This window comes from Leopardus geoffroyi, chromosome B1 (genome assembly GCF_018350155.1).
Source record: "Leopardus geoffroyi isolate Oge1 chromosome B1, O.geoffroyi_Oge1_pat1.0, whole genome shotgun sequence".
Taxonomy (NCBI): Eukaryota; Metazoa; Chordata; class Mammalia; order Carnivora; family Felidae; genus Leopardus; species Leopardus geoffroyi.
In genome coordinates, this window is record NC_059327.1 from 204,315,160 (window position 1) to 204,342,168 (window position 27,009).

The 27,009-nt window shown below is 56.3% G+C and overlaps 1 protein-coding gene and 1 long non-coding RNA gene across 4 annotated transcripts in view; both read left to right on the top strand.

Annotated features, from left to right (window-relative positions):
- Nucleotides 1–27,009, top strand: part of ZFYVE28 (zinc finger FYVE-type containing 28) — a 115,563-nt gene that overhangs the window by 57,412 nt on the left and 31,142 nt on the right. For 2 of the 3 annotated variants that reach the window (XM_045474789.1, XM_045474791.1), the window contains exons 3-7: nt 6,500–6,637; nt 8,485–8,687; nt 10,224–10,313; nt 12,715–12,804; nt 22,402–22,503. In XM_045474789.1, the coding sequence (XP_045330745.1) occupies nt 6,500–6,637; nt 8,485–8,687; nt 10,224–10,313; nt 12,715–12,804; nt 22,402–22,503 (623 nt within the window). The remainder of the gene's footprint in view (nt 1–6,499; nt 6,638–8,484; nt 8,688–10,223; nt 10,314–12,714; nt 12,805–22,401; nt 22,504–27,009) is intronic. The other variant, XM_045474790.1, reaches the window with a different exon arrangement.
- LOC123596265 lies at nt 19,051–20,159 on the top strand. The gene is made up of 2 exons (XR_006711631.1): nt 19,051–19,647; nt 19,884–20,159. It is a non-coding gene; the product is annotated as an uncharacterized LOC123596265 (long non-coding RNA).

Genomic DNA, 27,009 nt, shown 5'->3' on the forward strand with positions numbered 1-27,009 from the left:
TCCACGACCATCTGCTTGCTCAGCTGACCGTTGAAAGGTGCTTGGCATCCGGCTGGTCGGCCCTCGGGGGTGCAGGTGGGAGCCTGGCGGGCTGCGGTGGTCCACGAGAGCCTCAGCACGTGCCGCCTGCTCACCGGCAGGTGAAGGGCAGGTGAAGGGCAGCTGGTGCTTGTCTGCGGCCTCTTCTCTCCTGTGCTCAGCCAGCTCTGGTGGGGGCGGGGGCTTGCTGGGGCCCAGAACACAGGGAAGTCCCATCAATATTCATCCTCAGTGTGCGGACTTCTCTTAAATGAAGCTGTGTTGCAGGCCCTACCCCTGGGGCGTGTAGTATCTTGAACCTTTCTGCCCCATAATGGCGTCTGTTACATAAAGTCTCCAGGCAGATGCTAGGTGCAGAGTAGATGCTCAAAAACCAGGAGCCTCGGGGCATCTGCGGGGGGGCTCAGTCGGGGTGCCTGGGGGCTCAGCTGGTTGAGGGTCTGACTTGGGCTCAGGTCATGATCTCATGGTTTGTGAGTTCAGGCCCCACGTCAGGCTCTGTGCTGACCCCTCGGAGCCTGGAGCCTGCTTCGGATTCTGAGTCTCCCTCTCTCTCTGCCCCTCCCCTGCTTATATTCTGTTTCCCTCTCAAAAATCAATAAATGTTAAAAATATTTTTAAAAATACTTAAAAAAAACCCCAATAGCCTCCTTTCGTCTTCTTACGAGAGTGATACTGTGAGAAGCACATGGGCTGTGTTGGTGAGTCCCGCTCTCCATGGGCTGCCCGTGGGGGGCCGTGGGGTGAGTCAGCGGGGAGCTGAGAGCCGGTGCGGTGGAGAAGGCCCAGGACCCCATTGGTGGCTCCGCCTTGCTGGCTCTGACTGTAGAAGGAGGGCGAGTCATTGGTTTTCATCGAAATGACCTTGTAGCTCATGAAAATTATGGACCGGGGCACATGTGAGTGTGCAGTTTGTGTGTGTTCTCTTGCTTCAGAAACCATAAAGGATTAAAAACCATAGCTCCGAAGGATGAAGTAAATCCCGGATTGTCGCGATGGCCGAGTTGCGCCCCCCCCCCCATTCATATGTTCAAGTCCTAACCCCCAATCTTTAAAGACATAATTAAGGGAACATGAAATCGTCATGGGGGGGTCTGACCAGTGTCCTTGTAAGAAGAGAAGAGGGACGACCGTGTCAGGACATGGGGAGAGGACAGCCGTCTGCACGCCCAGGAGTGAGGCCTCAGAAGCCAACTTGCCCGCGCGTGGATCTCAGACTCCCAGCCTCCAGGACCGAGAGGAGCAAATGTCTGTTGTGTGGGCTGCCAGCTGCAGGGCTGTGTTATGGTGGCCCCAGGACACTAGTACAGTTGGGTTTGGATTTCGTGGTGCAAACAGGCTTGCAGTTACTCTGGGCTGGATTCTGTCATCGACCTGTTTTCCCTAAGTCACACTGTAACGTTTGGGCGTCAAGGGAGTATAATTTTAGATGCTTCGGTGAAGAAAATTAAATGGCAAAATGTGCTAACAGACCTAGTACCCAAGTGTAGCTGGTTAATGGGTCATGGTGGGAGCGCGTGAGCCTTGCTGTAGCTCTGTGGTGTGACGGTTTGAGGTCTCCCCCGTGTGCGTGACCTGGCGAGGGGCACCCCCGAACCTCCCCGTGCCGGAAGGTGCTGGTGCCCACCGTGGCAGAGGTGGGTTCTCGGGGAGAGGGGGGTCCCTGGCGTGCCCTCACTGCAGACCCCAGCCCCCTGCCCACTGTGCGCTGCGCCTGGGTGCACGCGTGGCCAGACGTCTGGACTTGCTGTCACAGGAGCTGTGCCCGGGGAGGACCGGGGCCGGGGGAGTCCCAGCAAGGCTGACCAGCTCTGTGGCAAGGCTGGGGAGCTCCTCACAGCACCCTCCCTTTGAGTGACTGCACTGTTTCCGTACTGACCGTTGGGCGTTCCTTATATACTCTGGACAGCAGCCTGCATCACGTTGTGACGTACAATTATTTTCTCCCCGTCTGTGGCTTGTTCTCTCATTCTCTGCCCAGTTTTGTGAAGGACGTAAGTTTTAGATTTTGAGAAAGGTCAGTTACCCACTTTCCCCCTTGTAGGTCGTGCCTTTGACGCGCTCTCTAAGAAGTCTTGGCCTGACCCAGGGTCATCAGATTGCCCCCCGTGTTTTCCTCTAGAAGTTCTGTGGTTTCAGAACTGTGATCCATATTGACATAACGTCAGGACACAGTGTGAGGACTGCACCGACGTTGTTTATTTATTTTTGCAAATGAATTTTCAGTTGTGCCTGCACATCGTGCTGAAAAGACTGTCCTTTCTCCACCGAACAGAGCACACTTTCTGTGCTAAATGACACCTTTATCGACAATCAGTATCCAGATACGTGTGGGCCTAGTTCTGGGCTGTCTGTTCGGTTCCCTTGATCTGCCCGACTTCGGGCCAATTGCACACTGTCCTGATTAGGGCGACAGATTTATCCTTGGTGTGAAATCACGTCGTGTCAGATCTCCAACCTTGTGCTTCTGTTTCGCAGTCGTTGGGGCTGCTCTCAGTCCTTCGCGTTTCTGTATGAAATAGAGCAGCTGCGCATAAAAGTCTACGAAACTGCCCGCTGAGGGGCCTAACGGGACCACGCTGGATCTGCACGTCAGTGTTGGGGAAAGCATGCGGTTTCACCGCCGAGCACGGTGCTGGCTCTCGCCGCCTCCCATGGGCACCGCTGGCAGGCGGGACAGGGATCCTGGGATTCCTGGCTCTTCAGTGCCTGGGAGACAGCGTTCTGGTGCCTTCTCACTCGCCCTGTTCCCAGTGAGGAATCCAGAGTCACCCGAGGCTTCGTTCTGTGTGTGTAGTATCTTTTCCTCTTACTACGTGTGAAGTTTTCTCTTTTCACTGGTTTCTATCAGTTTTATCATGCCGTGACTTGGTGCAGCTTTCTTCGTGTTCCCTGTGCTTTGGGTTCACTGGACTTCTTGGGCCTTGAGTTTATTGTTGGTCATTAAATTGGACAAAAGTTGGTCGTGATTCCTTCAAAGATTTTTTTTTCTGTCCTCTTCTTTCAGGTCTTGAGTGATAAGCCCCTTTGACATCTTTTCTTTTTATGCTTATTTATTTTTTGAGAGAGAGAGAGAGAGAGAGAGCAAGCAAGGGAGGGGCAGAGAGAGGGAGAGAGAGGATCCAAAGCAGACTTTGTGCTGAAAGGGCAGAGCCCTATATGGGGCTTGAAGCCACCAGCTGTGAGATCAGGACCCGAGCCGAAGTCGGGGCGTTCAACCGCCTGAGCCCCCCAGGCGCCCTCTTTGACATGTTGAAGTCTGACGCTCAGCCATGAGTCGTTATGTGTTTTGTTCTCGGACTCACTGCAGAGCTGCTCTGTCTTCAAGTTGGTTGTTCTTTTCTAATGAAATGACTCATCTGGGCTTAACCTCATCCAGTGGATTTGTTTTCCTCTCAGGTAGTGTCGTTTTCCTCCTAGATCGGCGTGGGCCCTTTTTCTGTGTGGTCTCAGCGAACTTTTGGGACACGTGCGAGTCTGTTGTGAGGCTCACCTCCTCCTCCACCATGGCCTCTGGTGGCCACTGCACCACCTGCAGCAGGTCGGCCTGAGTTTTCTTTTTATCATGTGTCATCTTTTCTTAATCCTCTGCAAGCCTGGTGATTTTTTATTAAATGTCTGACATTACGAATCTCGCCTTTCTGGGAGCTGAATAATGTTGTATTCCCACCAGTCTTTTTGAGCTTTGTTTTGTAATGCGGTTTGGTTCCTCAAAAACCGTCTGATCCTCTTGGATCCTATTTTTTCAAGATGTTGGCGGAGGTGGGGGGGGGGGGGGTTGTGCCTGGGTGGCTCAGTCGGTTGAGCGTCCGGCTTTGGCTCAGGTCACGATCTCACGGTTTGTGAGTTCGAGCCCTGTGTTGGGCTCTGTGCTGACAGCTCAGAGCCTGGAGCCTGTTCGGATTCTGTGTCTCCCTCTCTCTCTCTGCTCCTTCCCTGCTCATGCTCTGTCTGTCTCTCTCTCAAAAATAAATAAACATTTAAAAAAAAAGTTGGGGGGGGCTCAGAGCTGAGTTTAATCTGGTGCCAACCACCCTCATCACCACAGCCGCGACACTTCTGGGTGCTCTGCCTTCTGCCCCGTGAACAGAACTGAGCTCTGGCCGCCGCTGCCTCCACTGCATGCGTTGCCTCCTTGCTGGTCTCGCGGGCATGTGTCCTCGCAGGGCCCTCCCGGATCCGCGTGGTTTTCCCTGGGCAGCTCTCTGTCCTCTGGCTCAGGGCCTTTTCTTCTACTGTCCCAGTCCTCTGGACTCTCAGCTCTGCTCTTCACTGGGGACTCTGCTGGGTCCCGCCTGGGGGCCCTCCCTCTTGGCCCGGCCCCGAACGGTTGCTCTGGGCCGCGAGCCAGGCAGTCAGGGCTGTCCTGCCCATCTCTCTTCTGCCTGGTGGCTAGTGTCTTGGGAACCATAGTCTTGCTTTTCCCGTTACTGTTGTTGTTGCTTGAGGGAGGCAAATTCGGTTCCTGTCACTTGCACATTGGCCGGAATTGGAGGCCCTGCAACTGCTTGCTGAGGCACACTCTGTGTTCAGCACGGTTCTGGGCACTGGGGGCCCAACCAAGACTAGAAGGAGACCCTGCCCTCACCCTCGGGCAGCTGATGTCCTGGCGAGCCAGGCAGGGCGGAGAGTGGGTCCAAGCAGCTCAGAGGAGGTCAGAGCCCTGGCTCCCCCAATAGCAGACAAACACCTAGTGCTAACTATTGTGACTGCCCCTATTTGTTCGTTAGCTTGTTGAATCACCAGAAAGGGGCTTTCCTACCCAGAAAGCCTTTAAAAAGGAACTGCCAGCGGTACCACTTGACGTTGGTTGAATTTTATTTTTAGTTTTTGTGTTGTGAGGCAGAATTTCCTTCAGGGTTTAATGCACTGACTTTTGCATTAGAAAGGTCATGCTTCCCACCTGTAGTGATCTTCCATATCTGCTTCCTTTTTTTTTTTAATGTTTATTTAGTTTTGAGAGAGAGACAGTGCTGGGACAGCCCGTGTGCTGGGACCGTACATAGCTGTCCATCCCAGGTGGGGCTTGTGGAGACGGGCAGGCGTGCGACCGTGACAGCGGCAGAATACAAGACTGAAAAGGAACCGTGCCCAACGTGCGGTCTTTCCTCCGGCGACACTTTCCCTGCTTCTGTGTTTTCCACTGTTTCCAATTTTCCCGTGGTAAATGTGCCTTAATTTTATCCTTAACAAATTAAAGAAAAAAACTAAACTTTCAATGTTCCTATAATTCTAGACAGTGAATGGTAGATGTGTAAAGAACAGGGTGATTTTAAGAAAAGAATGAATGTGATTTAAGAAGCAATAAAAGGAGCATGTTTCCCTTATATGTGCAAAGAGTTCAAAACAGTTTCTTATCCTTTGTGTTTTGAACATGAGGAAATTAGGTAAAATAATTCTCAGGAGTCTTTAGAACAAAAGTTACCATGTATTAAGACTTGCTGTGGGCCAAACGGAGCCAAGAGTCTTACAGCCTCCAGCTCACACAGCCCTCCTGAAGGGCTGGTCTCCTTTTCCAGGCCTCCTGGATGATCAGAGAAGTTAAGCGGCCCGTCCCAGGTTGCACAGCCGTCAGGGGCGGAGTCAGGGTCTCCACCTCCTGGAAGAAAGGGGGCACTCCTTCCTCGCTGGCTGACTGACATGTTGCCGTGATTGATCTGCTGGTTCGAGAAGAGTCTGAGGGGATGCTCGGCCTGCTCTGTCTACAAAACTGAGGTTCAGAGAGGACAGTGGCTTTGCCCCCGGCCCTGGTTGCTGAGTCTGCCCGATGCCCCGGCCCCTGTGGTCACTGGTGCGGGGGGAGGCCCTCACATAGGACAGGCCTTGGAGTCCTCTGTGGAGGGTTTGAGAAGCCTGGTTTTACATACTGTCCCTCGGCGGCCTTACTCCCGGACAGCAGAGCTTGTCTGTACTGTGAACAGACCCAGGATGACACAGGCTTGTGGCGGTTCAAAGTGAACTTTTTGTGTACCTGTCCACCTAGCAGTGCCATTTCTCCGGCTCTGCCGTAGGAAATTCGTGTACAGGTGTTGCGAGAGAGGTGTTCAGAGACCGTTCTCGTGGCCTCGGCTGCAGGGAGTGGGCGTGGGTCAGCAGGGGAAGACAAAGGCATACGGCCAGCGGCCGGAACAAAGGGTGAGGAAAAATCTACGTGGTGACGTGGGAGGCTCCCCCAGGCCCACGGTGAGCAGAGGAGATCACAGCACTGCCCGCGCTCTGGCTACATGAGTGTGAGGAAGGGGCGTGGGCAAGGGGGAGCGGGACTTCACTCCGGGTGCTTCCGGACCATGCAAACTTTTTGTAGCAATTGCAGAGCGAGCAGGGATCCGTTGCCATATCACCCTCATGATCTCAAAGAACAGGAAAACGCGCTGTATGTGTTTTCCATATTTTTCAAGCAATACCTGACGGCCACCAGCTGGGGCTGTGTCTTAGCGCCCTTTCTCTGTTTCTGATTCAGGACAACGTGTTAAACATCATTAACCAGATCATGGATGTGTGCATCCCCCAGGACCGAGCCCCACGGGATTTCTGCGTCAAGTTCCCCGAGGAGATCCGGCATGACAGCCTGGCGGGCCAGCTGTGGTTTGGGGCCGAGGTAGCGGGCAGCCAGCTGGGTCCAGGGTCACGGTGTGGGGCGTTGGGCCGCACCTGTGTGCACCTGCGGGGGCAGGGACCTGGTGTCTCCCTCCCCCTTCAAGAGCCCCACCCGCCTTGGGTTACGGACGACGCGTTCTGATTAGGCCGCACGCCCCTTTGGAGGTGCGGGAAAGCCATGAACCTGCTCCCTCCAGATCTACATAAGCCAATATGGACACGAAGCTTCATGTGCAATTTCTGTGAGGTTCTCAGGCCCCCAGATGTGAAGGGTCTCCAGGTGGTTCTTAACAGCAACAACCCTAAATTAGGAGCAGTGTTTCCCTCGCCCTCTGACAGGAAGGGTCATTCTCGCCCGGGGGGCTGGGAGCTGTGTTCGGGTGCCTCAGTGGAGCCACCACCCTCTCCACCCCTCAGACCTTGACCTTCATCTCCCAGCGAGGGGACTGCAGCCTGAGAGGAGGGTGCCTGACCCGTGGTGGCTGGACCAGCCTCGCCCTAGCCAGCTGTTTCCCGTACCCGCACCTCGCGACCCCTCCCTTGGCCGTGCTGGGGTTCTCAGCCTGTGTCTGCCTCCCTCGCAGTGAATTCCGGGAATGCCCTGTCTTCCTTGGGCACGGCCTGGCCCTGTGTGTCCCCCACCTGACCCCTCTCACCCCACTCGCCCGAGCTGCCTGATGGGAGGGTGTCCTCGCCAAGGCCCCAGTTGGTGTGGGTGGCCCCAGGCAGGCTAGCCCTGTCTCTGGTCTCCGTTCTCACCGCTGTAGAGTGGGTCCCGGGGCAGGGAGCTGTGGAGCCATGACATGATGTAGGTCCTGGGCCCCGTGGCACTGGGCGCCGTCTCTCCCGTGTGGTCCCGGTGCCAGCCAGCTCCACACTCCCCTCCAGGGTGGGTGGGAAATCAGCGACACCACACTCCGCCCCCCGGGAAAGTGCTTGTAGTCCCAGCTCCCCTCTGGGTCACTGCTGACAGGATAAGACGTTGACGGGTGCTGGCCCGAGGTGGGCAGGGGAGTCCCACAACACCACAGCCCCACGCGGGGATTGCGTGGCCGCCCCTTGGCCAGGACCCGGGTCTGACGAGTACCCCAGGTCACTGGACGAGTGGAAGAAGCTGGGGAGGTGCACGCAGCCCGCACAGGCCTGTGACCTGCCTCCCACAGCCCAGGACAGGTGTGGGCAGATTTGCGGGCACGGAGGGACCCTCCTTATCGCCCAGAAGCCGGGCGTCCCGCACTGATGAGTCTTGGCTCAGAGGAAGGTCTGTGAGCATTTGTGGCAGCGGGGCGTCTTTACTGCCTAGAAAGGGCAGTGGGGTCAGGGAGCCCGGTTAGCCCCGAGTGCCACCCCAACGTGGTGTCAGGGACTCCTGGGCACCCACCCCCAGTCTGTGGGCTGGGCGTGGAGGGGGCAGGAGTCACCTGACCAGGGCCCCTGCATGGAGCCCCCAGACCCAAGAGCCTCGGTGGGTCGGCCTTGCCTTTCTGCCCACGTCCGGGTCTGTGTGGGGGACCCTATCAGCCACAGGGGGAGTATGTGTTGTCGCGGCTGTGGCTACTCTGGGTTGGGAGAGACTGCTGGCCCCAGAGCGAGGAGACAGTAGGAGGCGAGGGTGCTCCTGGGAGCGGGGCCCAGGGGAGGAGGGTCACAGCTGGGCCCAGCCACCGCTCTTGTGCCTTCCTGTCCCGCATCACGGTCCCCGCGGCTCTGGCACCACAGCCCTCCATGGCGGCTCTTGAGCTCGGGCTCTGCAGAGCCGGGGGGGGGGGGGGGGGCGGAGAGGAAGGACCCCGGGCTGTCGGGCTCCAGGAGGCTCTGTGTGACCCGCCCCGCGTTCTCTGCCCACAGTGCCTGGCCGCCGGCTCCATCATCATGAACCGCGAGCTGGAGAGCATGGCCATGCGCCCGCTGGCCAAGGAGCTGACGCGCAGCCTGGAGGACGTGCGGGGCGCCCTCCGTGATCAGGCGCTGCGGGACCTCAGCACCTACACCGAGAAGATGAGGGAGGCGCTGAGGCACTTCGACGTCCTGTTTGCTGAGTTCGAGCTGAGGTGACCCTGAGGGGGAGGCCCCAGCCCTGCAGCGCGTTCCGGGGTCCCGGTATTCAAGCTGCACACGCCTACTGATGGCGGTTCAGGGCCATCAGTCCGCGTAGTTAACCCCGGAGGCCCCACGCGGGGCCGTTGGGGGGTCAGGCTGGGTGACCTTCCCGGGGGTCTGGCCCACCCCCTCTGCCTCTCCCTGATGCACCCCAGCGCTAAAGACCCGGGAGCTTCCTGCAAGTAGCCGTCACCCAGAGTGGACGTGCCGCCCGCCAGAGGCTCTGCTGCTCCCCTCTGCCTCCTGCCTCGCCTCCGCCTCTGACCCACCCCCCACCTCCGACCTCCTGCCTCGCTTCCCACCTCTGACCTCTACCCTCTGCTTCCCACCTCGCTTCCTGACTCTGACCTCCCCCCCTCTGGCCACCTGCCTCACTTCCTGCCTCTGACCTCTCACCTCTGACCTCCTGCCTCGCCTCCCCTGGTGACTGGGCTCACCGCATGGGGCTTGTTGGTCGCCAGCTGCCCCCTGATCCCACCTGTTCACCCACTCACCCCACAAACACCCGAGCATCACTTCCATGCTCTCAGATCTGGGGCACGGCAGAGCAAGGGAGAGGCGGCCGTGGCTTCTGGGCCACGGGGACGCTCCAGCTGCCTGGGATGAGGGCGAGGGCACCTCCCCAGGTTAGGGGGGTCTGTGAGGATCACAGGGTGCCCTCTCCCCCATCCCCCAGCACCACCACCTGCCGTGAGCTCCACCCATCCCCTCCTGCCCGCTGTCCAGCCGGTGCCTCCCCCCCACTCCCCACGGGCCGCCGTCGCCTGCTCCTTCCTCGGAGGACACAGGTGGGGCCTGGGGGCCTCCTCGCAGGGCTTTGGAGAAGCGCAGGACGGGGAGTCAGGCACGCCACCAGCTCCCACAGGCACGGAGACGCTCGCAGTAGGCGGGAAACAGTGGGACCCCAAATCCACACCACGGTGATCCCAGTTAGTAAAAGCCGTCCATCGTGTGACCCGATGACCTCGGGAAGGAAACCAGCCTGGATGTTAAAGGCGGTTCTCTCTAGGAGGTGGGAGCGCGGACAGTTGTTTTCTGTGTCCTCTTCCAGATAAGCTTTTATAACGAGGAAAAGGTAGAGCTACTGACTCAGAAGGAAAGAAACTCGTTCTCACCCCGGGGGACATTTGGACAAAGTGTCACTTGCCCGTGAGGCCCCCATGCTCACACCGCCCAGTCCTGGCCGCCCCCACCCCCACCCCCACCCCGTGGTTCACCCACCCACACGCGCGTTCATTCTTGCGCTGATTCTCACGCGCTCACCAGGGTGGGTGCCCGGGCAGGGGCGTCGCAGAAGTGGGCGGTCGGGGCCCAGACGGGGCAGGGCCGGGGGGCCAGGAGGCACTGGACCAGGCTGACCCTGCTTTAAAATAGACACGGCCCTGCTGGGAGGCGTGCACGTAGGAAGCTGACGTGGCTTTCATTTGAGAGGCGGCGGGGGGACGCGTGGCCGGCGGGCAGCCCTCACTCGCCGGCTGTGTTTGCAGCTACGTCTCTGCCATGGTGCCCGTGAAGTCGCCCAGGGAGTACTACGTGCAGCAGGAGGTCATTGTGCTGTTCTGCGAGACCGTGGAGAGGTGAGGGCCGCCCGCCCCCCCCCCGCCCCCCGGCGGCCACAGGGCCCCTCTCCTCCCCGGAAAGAGGAAAGAGGCCGGCGGGGAGCCCGGGCAAGGCAGGGACGGGGCACCTGCAGCGGGGGGGGGGGGGGGGGGGAAGGCTCCAGCCCCCTTCTGCTACCAAGTCACCTTCCCCCAGCAGGCAGCGGGCAGACCCAGAGCCTCCTTCCTCAGCTCCACCGTCACTTTCCTCCGCTCTCCTCCGCGCCCAGAGCACACATCCTGCAGGGAGGTTCCCCCGTGGAGGAGCAGAGCTGTGGCAGGCAGCACGGAGAGCTGGGGTCCTCACCTCCCCCCCACCTCACCTCCTTGCTCCCTCCTGCCTCACCTCCTCGCTCCCCGCCCCCCGCCTCACCTCCTCACTCCCCCCACCCCGCCTCACCTCCTCACTCCCCACTGTCTCATGCCCTCACTCTCTCCCCCCGTCTCACCTCCTCACTCCCCCCCACCCCACTTCACCTCCTTGCTCCCCACGGTCTCACCTCCTCACTCCCCCCACCCCGCCTCACCGCCTCACTCCCCCCACCCCGCCTCACCTCCTCACTCCCCCCACCCCGCCTCACCTCCTCACTCCCCCCACCCCGCCTCACCTCTCACTCCCCCCACCCCGCCTCACCTCCTCACTCCCCACTGTCTCACCTCCTCACTCTCTCCCCCCCGTCTCACCTCCTCACTCCCCCCACCCCGCCTCACCTCCTCACTCCCCCCACCCCACCTCATCTCCTCACTCCCCACACCCCGCCTCACCTTCTCACTCCCCCCACCCCGCCTCACCTCCTCACTCCCCACTGTCTCACCTCCTTACTCCCCCCACCCCACCCCACCTTCTCACTCCCCCCACCTCCTTGCTCCCTCCTGCCTCACCTCCTCGCTCCCCACCCCGCCTCACCTCCTCACTCCCCACTCTCTCACCTCCTCACTCTCTCCCCCCAACCCATCTGACCTCCTCGCTCCCCCCACCCCACCTCACCTTCTCACTCCCCCCTCACCTCACCTCCTTGCTCCCTCCTGCCTCACCTCCTCGCTCCCCACTGTCTCACCTTCTCACTCTCCCCTACCTCACCTCCTCACTCCCTCCTGCCTCACCTCCTCACTCCCTCCCCCCTCACCTCACCACTCCCCCTACCCCGCCTCACCTCACTCCCCACTGTCTCACCTCCTCACTCCCTCCCCCCCTCACCTCATCACTCCCCCTACCCTGCCTCACCTCTCTCCCCCCTGCCTCACCTCCTCACCTCCCCATCTTCCTCACCTCCATACCCACCTCACCTCTCTGCCTTCCTCATCTCCTCATTTCCATGCCTCTAAACCTCCTCACCTCCATACCTTCCTCATCTCCTTACCCTCCACACCTGCTTATCTTCCCATCTTCCTCACCTCCTCCAGCCTCACCTCCACACCTCCATGCCTTTCTCACCTTCCTCCCTTCCTCACCTCCAACCTCCAAACCTCCTCACCCTCCTCACTCCCCACCTCCCTCCCTCACCTCCCTACCCTCCTCACCTCCTCACCTCTTCACCTTCCTCTCCTGCTCAGTCTTCATCTCACCTCCTCACGGCCTCACCCCCTCCCTCTTCTTCCCTTCTCATTTCCTCATCTCCACAGGCCAGGATGGAGCTCCCGAACAAGGCTCTGTGGAGCCAATCGTCAACAGTCTTGTCGTGCTTTGGGCAGTAATTGAAGTCAGACTTTGAGACTAAAGTTTAGTCTAGAATGTTTCTCCTGTTTAGCTAGTGCTGTGTGGCATTAGGTAAGTTTTGAAATTGCCTAATGTCACATCGTAATTAAAGACGTGTTATTCCCTGTTGATGTGTGTGAAAGACACTTCAAGCTGCTGGAAAACACGATGGCGTAAAGTTCCTTTTACTCGGAGCCTCCCTCCGTGGTGCCAGCAGGCGCCAGCCCACTGAGCATAGAGCGAGAGAGCCGCTGCGTTGGCCTGGGGAGTGGGGATAAATCTGGGGGGGGGGGACAGTTTCCTCGGGGAAGCGTCAGGTCATCTGGGGCAGTGTTTTTGTTCCCTGTTTATTCTTGCCGCTCGAGCCATTTGGTTGGCTGGACGCCGTCGCTGCCCGTGGGCCCCCCTCAGCAAGCGCCCCTTCCCCTCCCAGCACCCTCCGTCCCGGAGGCGAGTCAGGCAGGAGAAAAGTGGGGAGAGGGAAGCACCAGGCCTGCTCGGGCCTTCTGGAGTGCAGCGGTTTCCAGCAGTGGCCCCGTGTGCGTGTGAGCGCCCACGGTGTCCAGCGTCACCTTCCTGGCTGGCTGCTGAGCACAGACGCGGGTGAGGGTGACCTGGGCCGCGGTGGGTGTGGGCGGGCAGGCCTCACCCTTCTTGCTTTCTTGCTCTCTGCCCCTCGGCCAGGGCCCTGGACTTCGGGTACCTGACCCAGGACATGATTGACGACTATGAACCGGCCCTCATGTTCACCATCCCCAGGTTGGCCATCGTGTGGTGAGTGCTCCCCGGGCCCGGGGCAGCCGCCGTGCAGAAGCCGGGCAGGACTGTGGAGGACTGGGCCCCTTCTGGCACTTACACCCCCAACGCTGGCTGTCAGCCGCCTGCACAGCACCACGCAGGCCTGCTGGCGCCCCTCACCAGTGTTCTGAGGGTGAGGGGGGGACCCCCCCACCCTAGATAGTGCGAGATGGCTGGACACCCAGCACCCGGCTGGACAGGTGACGTGGACAGTCGCTGGACTCACAGCCCAGGGGAGGAGCACCCCGCACACCGCATGGAGCCACGTGGGGTGCACGCAGAAGCAGAGCGCCCCGCTCGGGCCAGGGGGGGGGGGGCTGCGCGTAACGAGAGGGTGGGACGCCCCTGGCTCCCGTGGGCGGGTGTGACGGGGTTACCTGAGCCATTCGAGGCTGGCGTGGAGGTGAAATGAAAGCTGTCAGGTGAAGAGGAGGTGGGAGCAGCTGGTCTGGCCACGGGGCGGGGGGGGGGCGTGCCTGGGCGGGAGCCTTTCCTGCTGGGCGGAGGTTGGGGGGGTGGGGAGATGAGTGGCGAGAGCAGGGGAGCTCAGGCTTGGGCCTTTGGGGTCTCGTGGGCTCAGAGACGCCGGGCAGCACACGGTTGGGCCCTAAGTATGCCAAGGCAGGAAGTGCCCGATCACTTGCTGGGTGCCCAGAGCTTCCCCGAGCCAAGGTCAGAGCCCAGGTGTTGTGGGCTTGGTCCACTGCTGTTCAGCCACACCCTGACTCCCGCACAGGGACTGCCCTTCTCTCCTGCCAGGTGAGGGGGCAGGGGGAGGGCGGTCACAGAGGGAGGAGGAGGGCAATGGGCCGCGGGGGTCTCTGTGGGCCTGGAAGTCAGGGAGGGCCCCGGTGGGCAGCTGGGCAGAGAGGACGGGAGTCCTCGTGGCGGATGCCGATTGTGGACGTGATCGTCGGCGAAAGCCGCCCTGGGGAAGTGTGGGGTGACGCGGAGGCCAGGACTGGTCCAGGCACAGAATCCCCTCCTTGAGAAATGGGGGTGCGGTGGCGGGAGCAGTGGGGGGCAGTGGTGGTGCCGCAGGATGGGGCCAGCTTCTGGGCCAGAGGGGCTTCCCTCGCCCACAGGGGGCGGGACTCGTGGTGTGCCGTGCGGAAGTGTGGGAGCTGCGGGCAGACCCCGCCCTGGGCTGGCCCAGAAGCACCTGCCGCTGCCCTGAGGCCCCGGAGATGAGCAGAGGCTTGGCTGAGGAAGGGCTGGGAGACAGGCCAGGGCGAGCGGCTGTCCTTTCCCAGGACCCCAGGGAACCCTGGGCAGCGCCCTCTGGACACCTCACTTTCCCGGGTGGGGCAAGGGGGCGGCCGCCTGGCCTCAGTCTCCCTGGCCTGGCTGTGTCCTCAGAGCCGGCTTCCCTGGGGGTCTCAGCTTGCCAGAACCCCTTGGGCCTGGTGCCTCCTTCTGTTGTCCTTGTCCCCAAGAGACGGTGTCCTACTCAGGGAAAACAGGAGTGGGTCCCATCACCCCAGAGGGGCAACATGTCACAGTCGCCTCAATTGCTGGGCTCCGGGACTCTCCCTCCACCCGAAGCTGGAGGAGGCAGAGGACAGACGTCCCCAGTGGGCCAACTCACGTGGTCTGGCCTGACCTGTCCTGGAGCGTCCCCTCGGACGGGGCCGTGTGATTTTGTTACATCGTTTGCTTTCTAGGCAATGGTTCTCTGTGGCCAAACGTGTAGAAGAACGCTGCTTCGAGCCGGGGCCTTAATGTTCATGGGGCGGGGGGCGCTAGGGTCTGCAGCCCTTCCCGTGAGAGCCGGCTTTGCCCTTCCTCCGCGGTTCACACGCCGCTTTGCGGGAAGCGCCCAGCCCCTGGCCTGGCCCTGGTTCTTTCCTAAATTCCTTGGCGAGTGCCTGGAAGCTCAGGATCAGGTGCCCCCGCCACGGAGCCCCCTCGTGGGGTCTGTGGCCGCGCGATGGGGTTCCCAGGCTGCCTTTCCTTCGGAGCTGCCTCACGGCGCACAAAGGCCGGCGCAGGTGCGCGCTGACCGGCCTGCCCTGACGAGCTGCCCCGCGGGGAGGAGCCCCGCACAGCACCCAGGGGGCCGGGCAGCACCCTGCATCTCAGGTCAGGACGGACTTGCCTGTTCTAAGCCTCATGGGAGCACCAGACGCTCTTAGGCGGTTTTAAAATAAACCCCGGTTTAGGATGAGGTGAGGCATCAGACAGCCTGAGCGCATGGCTTCTGGGTTCTCACCCTGAAGCCTGCCAAGTGGGTCTGTTCAGCCCTTTGCCAGCCTACCTGTCAGCATTGGCCCAGGCCCGGTGACCACAGGACCATGGTCGCAGGCCTTTCTATTGTCACTGAGCGGCCACCTGAGGCCACCTCTCCCTGACTGGCATCACTGCACCCTGTTTGCAGACCACGGCTGCCCCGCACACATCTGAGCTTCTGTTCCTTCTCTGTCCCTCGTCCTGGGAGGGAGAGTGAGGGCCCCGTGGGCTGGGCCCTTGCCCTGTCGTCCCCCCTGGCAGCCCTGTGTGGAGTTCCCTCGGAAGTCCCCAGAAATGAGGGGGCTCCAAGTCACAGCGAAGGGAGGCAGCTTTGTAGTTGGATTGAACGGAGAGCAGGTGCAGGCCAGGCCGGCCAGAAGTGGGAGCAGATGCGGGGGCCCCAAGCGCAGAGCGTGGGGAGCAGAGGGGCTCGGCTCGGCTTGGCCAGGAGGGTGGCCTCACTACAGCCACCCCCGTCCACCTCAGAACCTCGCCAGCCCTCGAGCAGAGGCACGGGTTACAGCCTCAGAGCCAGGCTGCCTGGCCGTGGCCGAAATCCTCCTTCCTTCCTGGAGGAAGCTGTTCCCAGAGCCGCCCCCTTCAGGGTCACCTCCCCAGGGGCCTGATGCTGCCTCTCTCCTTCTCACTGTCCTTGGTGGCTGCTCTGGGCCAGACAGGCAGCATCACATCTGCACGGGGTGGGGCCTGGGCCTTGCTCTGTCTGTATTTGCCCAGCGAGCACGTGTGGAGCACCTGCTGTGTACCTGACCCTGTGCTTGTCCCCAGGGACACTATTATGCCCGTGGGGAGTGCACGGGTAGGTGAAACGAGCAGTTGCTGTGGAGTGTTCTGGATGCTGGGGTGGGGCAGGGGGCTTGGAGCAGGACCCTCTGGAGTGGACAAGAGCTGGTAGCATGGGGGAGAGGCTCCCTGGGTTCTGGAGCAGAGCTCCGGGAGTCAGGATGGGAGCCTGGCAGGTGGTGGACTGCGGGCAGGCAGCATGTGCAAAGGGCCAGAGGCAGGAAGACCTCTGGCTGAAGGGAGAAGGGTGACCCGTAGACACCTGGTTGGCGGTAAAGCCAACACTCCTGGAATGACAGCCTTCCAGGGTCACGTCTGTGATGTGGGTTGGTGGGATCCCCTGAGGACAGAGGGGGAGCTGGGAGTGTGGCCTCTCTGCCACTCTGTCCCCCTCGCCCTACGTCCAGCCCCTTCCCACCAGGTTGAGAAGACGCCCTGCTCTGAGCTCTCCCAGGAGCAACACATCCTCTGAGGTGGTCTCTCTGGCCCGTCACAGGTCAGAGGCACAACCCAAGCCAGCCGGGCCCTCTGCCTTGTGACCGCTGGGCAGGTGCCTGAGGCAGAGGCGGTAAACTGAGGTCTGAGAGAGGGCGATGTGGGGGCCTGGAGGTTCAGGAGGAGGCCAGTCCGGCGCAGGTAGAGGGTGTCCACGGCCAGCTCAGGTACCAGCCCTGGACCCTGGGCCCAAGCTCCCCCATTTCCCTGGCACCCCGGACCTGGTCCTCCCTCACTCAGCTACATGTCCCGGGGGAAAGTGAGTCTCCACGTGGTTCTGACTGTGACAGACTAGTTTCACTCCTGACGGTTTATCTGAAAACAGTTGGAGTCGTTTTACACGAATAAGGAAACGAACAGTCTCCAGGTTCTGTGCCCGGGTGACTGGCCCCATCAGGGTGGACCTGCTCACCTGGGCCTGCCTGCGAGGCCCGCTTCACCTCCCGGTCTCGGCTGCCGGCCTGGCCCGGCCTCAGCTCCAGCCTCTGCAGTTGCCCCCACTCCGAGTGGGCCGCCCTCTCCCGAAGCCGCATCCCAGGCTGAACTGCCCAGAACCCAGAGCCCAGGCCTTGCTCCTGCTCCACCCCTGCAACCCACTCCCCGTCCTGCCTCACACTCCCCCTCCTGCAATGGGGCCAGTTCTGTGCCTCCCTCCCCTCTTCCACTCCCCTCCCCTTTTCCCCTCTCCCTCCCCCTCTCCTCTTCCCCCTCCCCTCCTCTTTTCCCCTTTTCCCTCTCCCCTCCCCTTTTCCCCCTCTCCCTCTCCCCCTCTCTTCCCCCTCCCCCTCCCCTTCCCCCTCCCCTCCCCTTTTCCCCTCTCCCTCCCCCCTCCTCCTCCCCTCCCCTTTTCCCCTGTCTCCCCTCTCCTCTTCCCCCTCCCTTCCCCTTTTCCCCCTCTCCCTCTCCCCCTCTCTTCCCCCTCCCCTCCCCTTTCCCCTCTCCCTCTCCCCCTCCCTTCCCTCTTCTCTATCCCCTCCTCTCTCCTCCCCTTTTCCCCCTTCCCCTCCCCTCCCTTTTTCCTCCTCCCTCTCCCTCCCCTCTCCTCTACCACTCCCCTCCCCTCTTTCCCCTTCCCCTCCTCCCCACCCTCCCCCCCTCAGCTATAGGCAGCCCCATCCCTTCCCCTCTCTCATTTTACCACCCCTCCCACCCACATTCCATCCTGTGGTCCTACCACCAGAAGCCCCTGCCCTGGGAGGCTCTGGCCTCCCTTCCTTTGGTCCCTTTGCCTACCTGCTTCCCCACCAGTGACAGCCCCCTACCCAGCCCCTTCCCAGTCTCCACACAACCTGCCTCACCTGCAGCCCTTCCTCATACAGGTGTTCACTGCCTCCGGCAAGGTTACATATTTACCCTAGATCGCTTATTTTTAATATACGTTAGATACAATGTACACACCACACAGTTCACCCACTTTAAGTGTACAACTCAATGGTTTTTAGTAAATGTACAGAATTGGGCAACCGTCACCATTAATTCCAGAACATATTCATCACCCCAAACAGATACATACCCCTTACCCCTTAGCTGTCTCCTCCACCCCCTACGCCCCACCCCCCTCCAGCCCCAGGAAACCACAGATCTGTTCCTGTGTCTGTAGATTTGCCCATCTGGGGTATCTCATGTAAATGGGGTCTGTGCCTCCCCACTAGCCTGGCAGCTGTACGTGAGGAGTGCTCACTGCCTTTCCACTCAGAGTCCCTAGTGCTTGGCATGTGGCGGTCGAACTTTCTCCGAATTTTGTTGCATTGACCCAACAGGGCACAATATGTGTTTACAAAGATTTTTACTGGAGGTTATTTTTAATCGTGAAAACTCGAGTGCGTGGGTATCTAGAATTAAGGGGTTGTTTAAAAACTATACTCCAGCCACTTAAGTAACATTAGTGAAAAATCCCAAAAGCCATGGAAAAACATCCCCAGTGTGCTGAGTACAAAAAAATTGTACCAAATAGTATGTCTCTACTTAACAAAATTTCTTAGCATGATAGGTATAACTTTTGTAAACAGAAATCAAAGCAATAAATGTTAATTTTTTTATTGTGGTAAAATATGCATAATACAAGATTTACCACTTAAATCTTTGTTTTAATGTTTATTTATTTATTTTAAGAAAGAGAGAGCACACGCACACGTGCACAAGCCGGGGAGGGGCAGAGAGAAAGAGGATCCCAAGCAGGCTTCCTACCATCAACACAGAGCCCAACACAGGGCTCGAACCCACAAACCACGAGATGGTGACCTGAGCCAAAAATCAAGAGTCAGACACCTAACCGACTGAGCCCCGCAGGTGCCCCCACTTTAACCCTCAGTGGCATTAAGTACATTCACACCGTCTTGCCACTGACCTCTCCTTCTCCTCATCTGAGACTGTTCCCATTAAACACTAGCTCCCCAGCCCCTCCCCCAGCCCCTGGTAACCTCTATTCTACTTCCTTCCTCTGTGAATTTGACTATTCTAAGGACTTCATATAAATAGAATCATGCAGTATTTTTTCTTTTGTGTCTGGCTTATTTCACTTAGCATAATATTTTCATGGTTCATCCGTGTGGCAGGTGGGAACTTCATGCCTTTTTAAGACCGAATAATATTTCATCGCATGTAATTAAATAGTATTTTAAAGGAGAGATTTCCAGTAACATCCAAAAGAGAAAAATACCCAGGAATAAATTTAACCAAGGAAGTGGAAAACATGTACACTGAAAACTACAAAACACAATTTTTTGTGAAAAAAATTAAAGACCTAATTAAATGAAAAGATAGCCCATGTTCATGGACTGAGCACTTGCTACAGTTAAGATGGCGGTGCTCCCCAAAGTTGTATATAGATTCAATACATTTCCTATAAAGACAACATTGGCCTTTTTTTTTTTTTTTAGTGGACATAGAAAAGAACCTCAAATTCATATGGAACCACAATGGCTCATGAATAGTCCAAACAATATTGAAAAAGAAAAACAAAGTTGGAGAGTTCATATGTCTTGACTTCAGAACTTACTACAAAGTCTTATTAATCACAAGTGTGGTAGTGCCATAAGGATAGACCAATGGAATAAAACCAAGACAACAAAATAACCCAAATATCTATAGCCAACTGGTTTTTGACAAAGGTGCCAAGACCATTCAGCGAGGAAGGAATTTGTTAGTATCTTCAACAAATGATGCTGGGATAACTGGATAGCCACACACATAAGAACAAAGTTGGACCCTGTGATGATTAATTTTGTGTGTCAACTTGCCTAGGCCACAGTACCCAGATATTTGGTCAAATGCCAGTTTGGATGTTGCTGGAAGGTATTTTTTTTTTTTAATTTTTTTTTTCAACGTTTATTTATTTTTGGGACAGAGAGAGACAGAGCATGAACGGGGGAGGGGCAGAGAGAGAGGGAGACACAGAATCGGAAACAGGCTCCAGGCTCTGAGCCATCAGCCCAGAGCCCGACGCGGGGCTCGCACTCACGGACCGCGAGATCGTGACCTGGCTGAAGTCGGACGCTTAACCGACTGCGCCACCCAGGCGCCCCTGGAAGGTATTTTTAAGATGAGATTAACAAATCAGTGGATCCAGAGTAATGGAGTTTACCCTTCATAATGTGGGTGGGCCTCATCCAGTCAGTTGAGGGCCTTAAGAGAAAACAGACCTAGTTCCCCAAGTGAGAGGGAATTCTACCTCCAGACTGTGTTCAGATTCAAACCTCAGTATCAACTCTTCCCTGAGTCTCTGGGTCTCTAGCCTGCGCACTCACTCTGCAGATTTTGGATGTGGCCACCATCCACAATTGTGTGAACCAGTTACTTAAAATAACTCTCTCAAAAAAAAAAAAAAAAAAGCCAACTAACCAAACTCCCTCTGTACACACACACACACACACCCTACTGGGTCTGTTTCTCTGGAGAACTCTAATACAGGAGGTAAATCTTCATATGTCCAGGTTTGGCCAATCTTAGATTTGACATGAAAGGAAGTGGCAAATGAAAAAAGTAGTAAGTTGATCTCCATCAAAGCTAAAATCTTCTGTGCATCAAAGGACATTATGAAGACAGGTAAAGGTGGCCTAAGGAAAGAGCCCAGCTTTCCTCTTATGCTGGGTGTCCTCCCCTGCTCACTGACTCAGCCCCTCGCAGCGCTCAGCGGGCCCCTCCCCTCCACCTCTGCCAGGCTCAGCTGTGGGGGCTGCCCTGCCCCTAGGTGGTGACGCAGCATGGGCCTGCGTGGACTGTGATGGCACGGCACCTGAAGCCCTCCTACGTAACGAGTTCATTTCTGAGGCTCCAGACCAACCGCGGTCAGCCCTGGGCCTGGTTCTCACAGACTGATGGGGCAGCCAGTGTCCTCCCTGGAACCCAGGAGGGGAGTCAGAGTCCCTCCCGGCCCCTTTCACTGCTTTCTGAAAGACCAGGTGGCCAGGAAGCCTGGACGGGGATTCACCAAACCCACCCCTTTCTGCCCCTTTCCTGCCTTTGTGCTGAGATCACCGATTCACCCATGAAGTCAAGGTTCTGTGTGGGGAAGATGTCCCCTGAACACTGTCAGCTCATGTTAAGACCCATAGAACATACCGGAAGGAACAGAAGCCTGGATGGGGCATCCTCTGCCGCCCGCCCTCACGCTTCTGGCAGCCCTGACCTTCCTGCTGCCCTAGGGAGAGGCGCAGCCCATGTTTTCCTGTGACTTTCGAATCTTTCTTTTTGCACGGGAGTCTAACCTTTCTAAGGGAAGAATAGTCCATTCAGTTTCATCAGTCTTTCTCACTGAATTGGAAGCGATCCTGAGCTAATGAGGACCTTGTGTTGGGTGCTGATGACCTGACCCCAATGCAGCGATGAGATTCTGTTCATTTGCAGAAACATGCAGACAGTTCTCTGTTTATGCAGACAAATCCTCCCTCACCTGTGCTCTGACGAGGAAGCAAGGAGCAGCTGCTGGGGTTGTGGGTGCTCGCTCCCTGGGCACCCGCCATGTGCCAAGGCCTAAACTGGCTGGTCCCGGGAGCCCCGAGAGGAGGCACCGAGAGGAGGGTCCTCCAGAGATGGGTCTGCCCTTGGACAAGGGCAATGGGGCACGCTGGGAGCTCGGCAGGGCCGTGCAGCCTATGACGAGATGGGTGTGGTGGCGCCTGTGGAAAGGGGGCTACCTGGAGGGGCATCTGTGCAGAGTCAGATGGCAAACGGGCCGCTGGTGGGCGGGAGAGAGGGTCCGTCCTGCCTGGGGGTGACAGGAGGCTGTCTCTGGTCTTGGCAGGCAATGGAGCATGAACCAGACCTCGAAGGGAAAGGTGGGCTTGGGGACAGCGTGGGTGTAGTTGGGGGAGCCACGAAGCACACAGATCACTGTGGGGGGAGGGGGCTCACAGGGTTCGGGTCGGGCAGGGCAGGTAGTGGCCAGGATTGGATTGTCCCAGCGGGTGTGGGTCCGGGAGGCCGGACAGCTGTGGTCAGTGAGTTGGAAAGACTCAGTCAGGGCGCTCCTGGACTTCAGAGTATGGATGGGGGAGAGTGAGGTCAGAGTCTGGGAGACCCGTGGGAGGCTGGGTGGGCAGTCTGGATGCCACATTTGTGAGATGTCTCACCCCCTTTGTGCCAAGGGTCCTTGAGATGCGCATCCTGCCCCCCAGGGACCCCTGACAGGCCCCCCCTGAGGCTCAGGGGTCTGCTTGCTCTGGCGAGGGCTGTGGGTGGATGGCTTATCTGTGATTCTCATAACCCTTGCATTTGTGCTCAATATAAACACAAATCTAATGTTTCCATTTTCAAGGAGGTAGTTTTAGTAACAAATCTTGACGCTGATTTGTCTGATTGCAGCAGTGATGTGAACAGATATGTTTCTATGATTCTTTTATGATCCCTCAAGTGAACATCAGCTAATCAGTTTCCGAACATGATAAAGCCTGAGTAATCTTCATTGCTTTTTTTCTAAACTTATTTAAGATTCAGTCACAAGAGAAACGTGTGGTCTCAGAGCCCCTGGCTGTGGTCTGGGCTCACCCAGGGGGCTGACTGAGGGGGCTGCAGGGCCTCACACCATGCTGGCTTTTGTCTTGAATGCAGTGGCCTCGTGGTCTACGCGGACGGACCCCTGAACTTGGACCGCAAGGCAGAAGACATGTCTGAGCTGTTCCGGCCCTTCCACACGTTGCTGCGGAAAATAAGGTGGAGGGGGGGAGGTGCTTCGGGAGGGTGGGGGCGGGCAGTGTGGGAGGGGAGTCCATGGTTGCCCCTGAGCCCTCCTTTCCTCGGGGATGGAAGTCCTCTTCTGCGAAGTCAGAGGTGCCAGAACCTTGCTCTTTGTCTTGAGTTATTGGTTTATAATGTTTGCAGTCCCCTCGCACAACCCCATACCTTTCTCTACCCACACAACCAGGCTCTTTGTTCCTGGCCAGTAACACTATGACCTTTGGTAAAAAATGCCAATAACATGACAGCAGCCACCCTGGCTCGGGGCTCTGGCACTGGGCCTTGAGAGATGGAGAGCCCGGGGAAACTGAGGTGGTGCGGGTGCCCCTAGGGCCACACAACCTGCAGGGGAGGGCTGTCCCCCCAGGCCAGCCTCCAGGCTGAGGCTCGGGCCCAGGTGGAGAATGGTGCTTGTCCAAGGGCTCTCATTTGTTTCTTCCACAGTGTAGGGGTGAAGGGCCCAGCTCGCTTGAGCACCCCGTGCCCCTCCCCTGCTGTGGCTTATCTGGCTCCCCCAGTGGTCCCAGGCAACAGGCCCAGGTGGTGTTGGTGCCCTTGGCCCCATGCGTGCTGTCCTGTGGGCTTGGTGGCACTTGGGGTGGGTGACTGCTCTCTGCTGTAGGGGCTCCCCTTAGCCTTCAGCAGCAACAAGCCTCAAGCCAGCCCCCTCCATCTTGGGAGACCCTCCCAACCCAAACTTCAGGTGGGTGGGGAGCCCTCCCTGAGGTGGCCCCTCTGAGCTGAAGCACCCAGCTGTGGCCTCCTTGAGGGATGGCAGTGAGCACGTGTCCTCTGATCACCTCCCTAGCCCTGCGGTCTTGGACTCTGAGGTCTTTCTTACTGGGGTCTTACAGCTCCAGTCCCTGGAGGCCCCCTTCCGTGCCTTTGGTGGAGCTGATGACCCCATGGGCTCCTGCAGCAGCCTTCCTGGGTCTGGCAGGACTGTTTAGTCCAGGGCGGCCTGGGGCTGGCTTTCCTTTACTGGTGCCAAGCTTCCCTTTCCCCCATGAGGAGCCAAAAGTGCCGTGAATCCGGACGGTGGAGAATGACCCAGCAGGATGGTCCTTGGAGAGTCATTGGCCCTGGGGGTGGGTGAAGCACAGCCTGTGATGGGGTGCTTGGTCAAGGCTGTAGCTCATCTGATAGATGGCCTGCTGTTGCTTCCCTTGTGCCCAGCCCAGTCTTGAGCACTCTGGGCAGAATGTGACCCTGGCCCAGGGCACGGCTGCTGCCCTCCCTGGCTGTCTGACTGGGAGAAGAGACAAAGAAGGAGGCGAGGTGGTGGATGATGCTGAGGCCGGGAGGGAAAGAGTAGAGTGCTTAGATCAGACTGGGGGTCTTATGGAGGAAGGGCCAGTACATGGAGATGGGGGGGGGGGGGAGGCACCGGGTATGGGCACGTCCAGAGCATCAGAGACATGTGCAACATGCTCAAAATTCTAATGCACATAATTGGAATCAGAAGGAAGGAACAGGGGCGCCTGGCTGGCTCAGTTAGGGGAGCACATGACTCTTCATCTCAGGGTCGTAAGTTGAAGCCCCACATTGGGTATAGAGATTACTTAAAAAAATAAAATCTTCAAAAAAAAAAAAAAAAAAACCAAGAAGGAAAGAATAGAGAAAAATGAGCAGAAACAATATTCAAAGAAAAAAATGGCCAAGAATTTTCCCAAACTGAAGAGAAATCTCTGCCCACACACTTTGGAGGCTCAAGAAAACTACAAGGAAGATAAATACAAAACATACTTAGGTGTATCATAGTAAAATTGCTGAAAACAAAGAAGTCTTAAGCACAGCCAGAGAAAAAGCACATATTTCTTGGAAAAGAATGTAAGATTGACAGCTGTCTCCTAAGAAACAAACAAACAATGGGAGCCTGAAGGCAATGAAATGATACGTATTAAAAGTGCTAAAAGAAACTAGCTGCCAACAAGGATTTTATACCCAGCAGAAGTATCCTTCCACAATGAAGGTGAAATGGTGTTATTCAAAAGCAGAGTGCTGCAGAAATGTGTCAGCAGCCTGCCCACAGAGAAATGCTAATTGGAGTTCTTCAGGCAAAGGAGAAGTTTCAGGTGGAAATGTGGAAATGCAAGAGAGATTGAAGACCTTCCTGTGAATTAATATAAATAAATGTGGATATACAAAAAACTCATTGTAATGTCTTGTGGAGTTCAAACTATACATAGCATTGTCAACATTTTGAAAATCAGCATTTTGCTACATTAATTTGTAAAATTTCAAAAGTTACAGAATAAGAATTTGTAAAAGTCAGTACATATTTTATGATGAAAACATTTCTTAGCAAATTAGGAATAAATGAGGATTTCCTTAGTCTGATACAAGAGAGAGATATGCATACACACCATATGAAGTTGAATCCTTATGTAACACCATATACAAAAGTGAACTCAAAATGGATCCAGGACATAAATGCAAGGCCTGAAACAATAAAACTCTTAGAAGACCACACCGGACAAATGCTCTACCGCATTGCATTTGGAAATGATTTCTTGGATAGGATACCAAGACATAGGCAACAAAGAAAAAATAGACAAATTGGACTTGAAAAGTTTAAAACTTTGTGCACCGAAAGATGCTCTCGTCTTTCGTATAAAGAGGCAACCCACAGGCTGGAGAAAATATTCTCCTATTTTGTATCTGGGATATAAAGGGATCAATACACAGAATATATAGAGAACTCCTAAAACCCACCAACAAAAACCAAACAACCCAATTCAAAAGGGCAAGGGATTTAATTAAACATTTCTCCAAAGAAGATTTATGAATGGCCAACAAGCACATGAATAGATGCTCGACATCATTAATTGTCAGAGACGTGCAAATCAAAACCACAACAAGATCCTACCCATTAGGCTGGCTACCCTCAAAACAAACGAATAGGGGCGCCTAGGTGGCGCAGTCGGTTAAGCGTCCGACTTCAGCCAGGTCACGATCTCGCGGTCTGTGAGTTCGAGCCCCGCGTCGGGCTCTGGGCTGATGGCTCAGAGCCTGGAGCCTGTTTCCGATTCTGTGTCTCCCTCTCTCTCTGCCCCTCCCCCGTTCATGCTCTGTCTCTCTCTGTCCCCAAAATAAATAAACGTTGAAGAAAAAAAATTAAACAAACAAACAAACAAATAACAACAACAAAACAAAATAACCGTGTGGATGAGGATGCGGAGAAATTAGAACCCTGTATGCTATTGGTGGGAGTGTAACGTCCTGCAGGTGCTGTGCAAAACGGGGTGGAGGTTCCTCAAAAAATGAAAAATGGAATTATCACCTGATCCAGCAATTCCACATCTGGTATATACCCAAGAGAGTTGAAAGTAGTGTCTCAAAGACACATTTATACACCTGTGTTCCCAGAGGCGTTATTCACAATAGCTAAGAAGTGGAAGCAACCTAGGTGTCCATTGATGGATGAGTGGATAAGCGAAATGTAGTCCAGCCACACAATGGAATATCATTCAGCCTTAAAAGGAAGGAAATCCTGGCGTCTGCCACCACACAGATGAACCTTGAAGGCGTGCTTGGTGAAGTAAGCCAGTAACAAAAAGATAGACTGTGTATGATTCCAATTATATGAGGGGCCTGAACTAGTCAGAATCAGAGGGATGGAGAGTAGGATGGTGAGAGCCAGGGAGGAGAGCGTGTGGTTAGTGTTTCATGGGGGCAGAGTTTCAGTTTTACAAGATGAGTGAGTTCTAGGGGTGGACGGTAGTGATGTTTGCACTATGATGTGAATGTATTCGATGCCACTGAATTGTCACTTAAAAATGGTTATGATGGTAAATGTCACGTTATATGTATTTGATCACAATAAAAATTTAAATATCACCTACAATAACATCACTGAATATCAGCTAGTTAAGCATAAGTCTGAAGGTGTCTAAGTCTTCCATTGAAAGTTAATGAAATGTTGCATAAAATGTTAAAGATGTAAATAGAGAGCTATCCATGTTCAAGGAGTGGAAAACTTAACATTGAGAAAATATCCCGTTATTCTCAAATGAATTCAGTGCCAGTCTCCATCAAAATCTCCGGAGGTGTTTGTCTCTTCTTTTTTGGCAGAAAATTGACAAACTAATTCTAAAATTCAGGTAGAAACGCAGTGTGCCCAGAATAGCTAAAAAGAAGAAGATGCGTGGAGAAAAAGAACATTATTTATCTATCCTACTCCTGCTGGGCTTTGGGTTGTTTCCACAAGTAATGCTGGTGTGACCGTGCTTGTGAATGTGTGTGCATTTCTGCTGAGTGTGCTTCGTAAAAAAGGACACTCCCTGGCATGGCGCTCTAGTGAAGCTCACGGAGGTGCAGACCCAGGAGCGGCTTCTGGCCCCATCAACAGAATGGAGCCTAGTAACAGACCAACAGACCAACAGACAGGTTTCCCGGATTTATGACAGAGGAGACATTGCCGAACAGTGGGGAATGCTTGCTTTTTTCCAGTACATGGGCTGACTCAGCAGATATCCATAT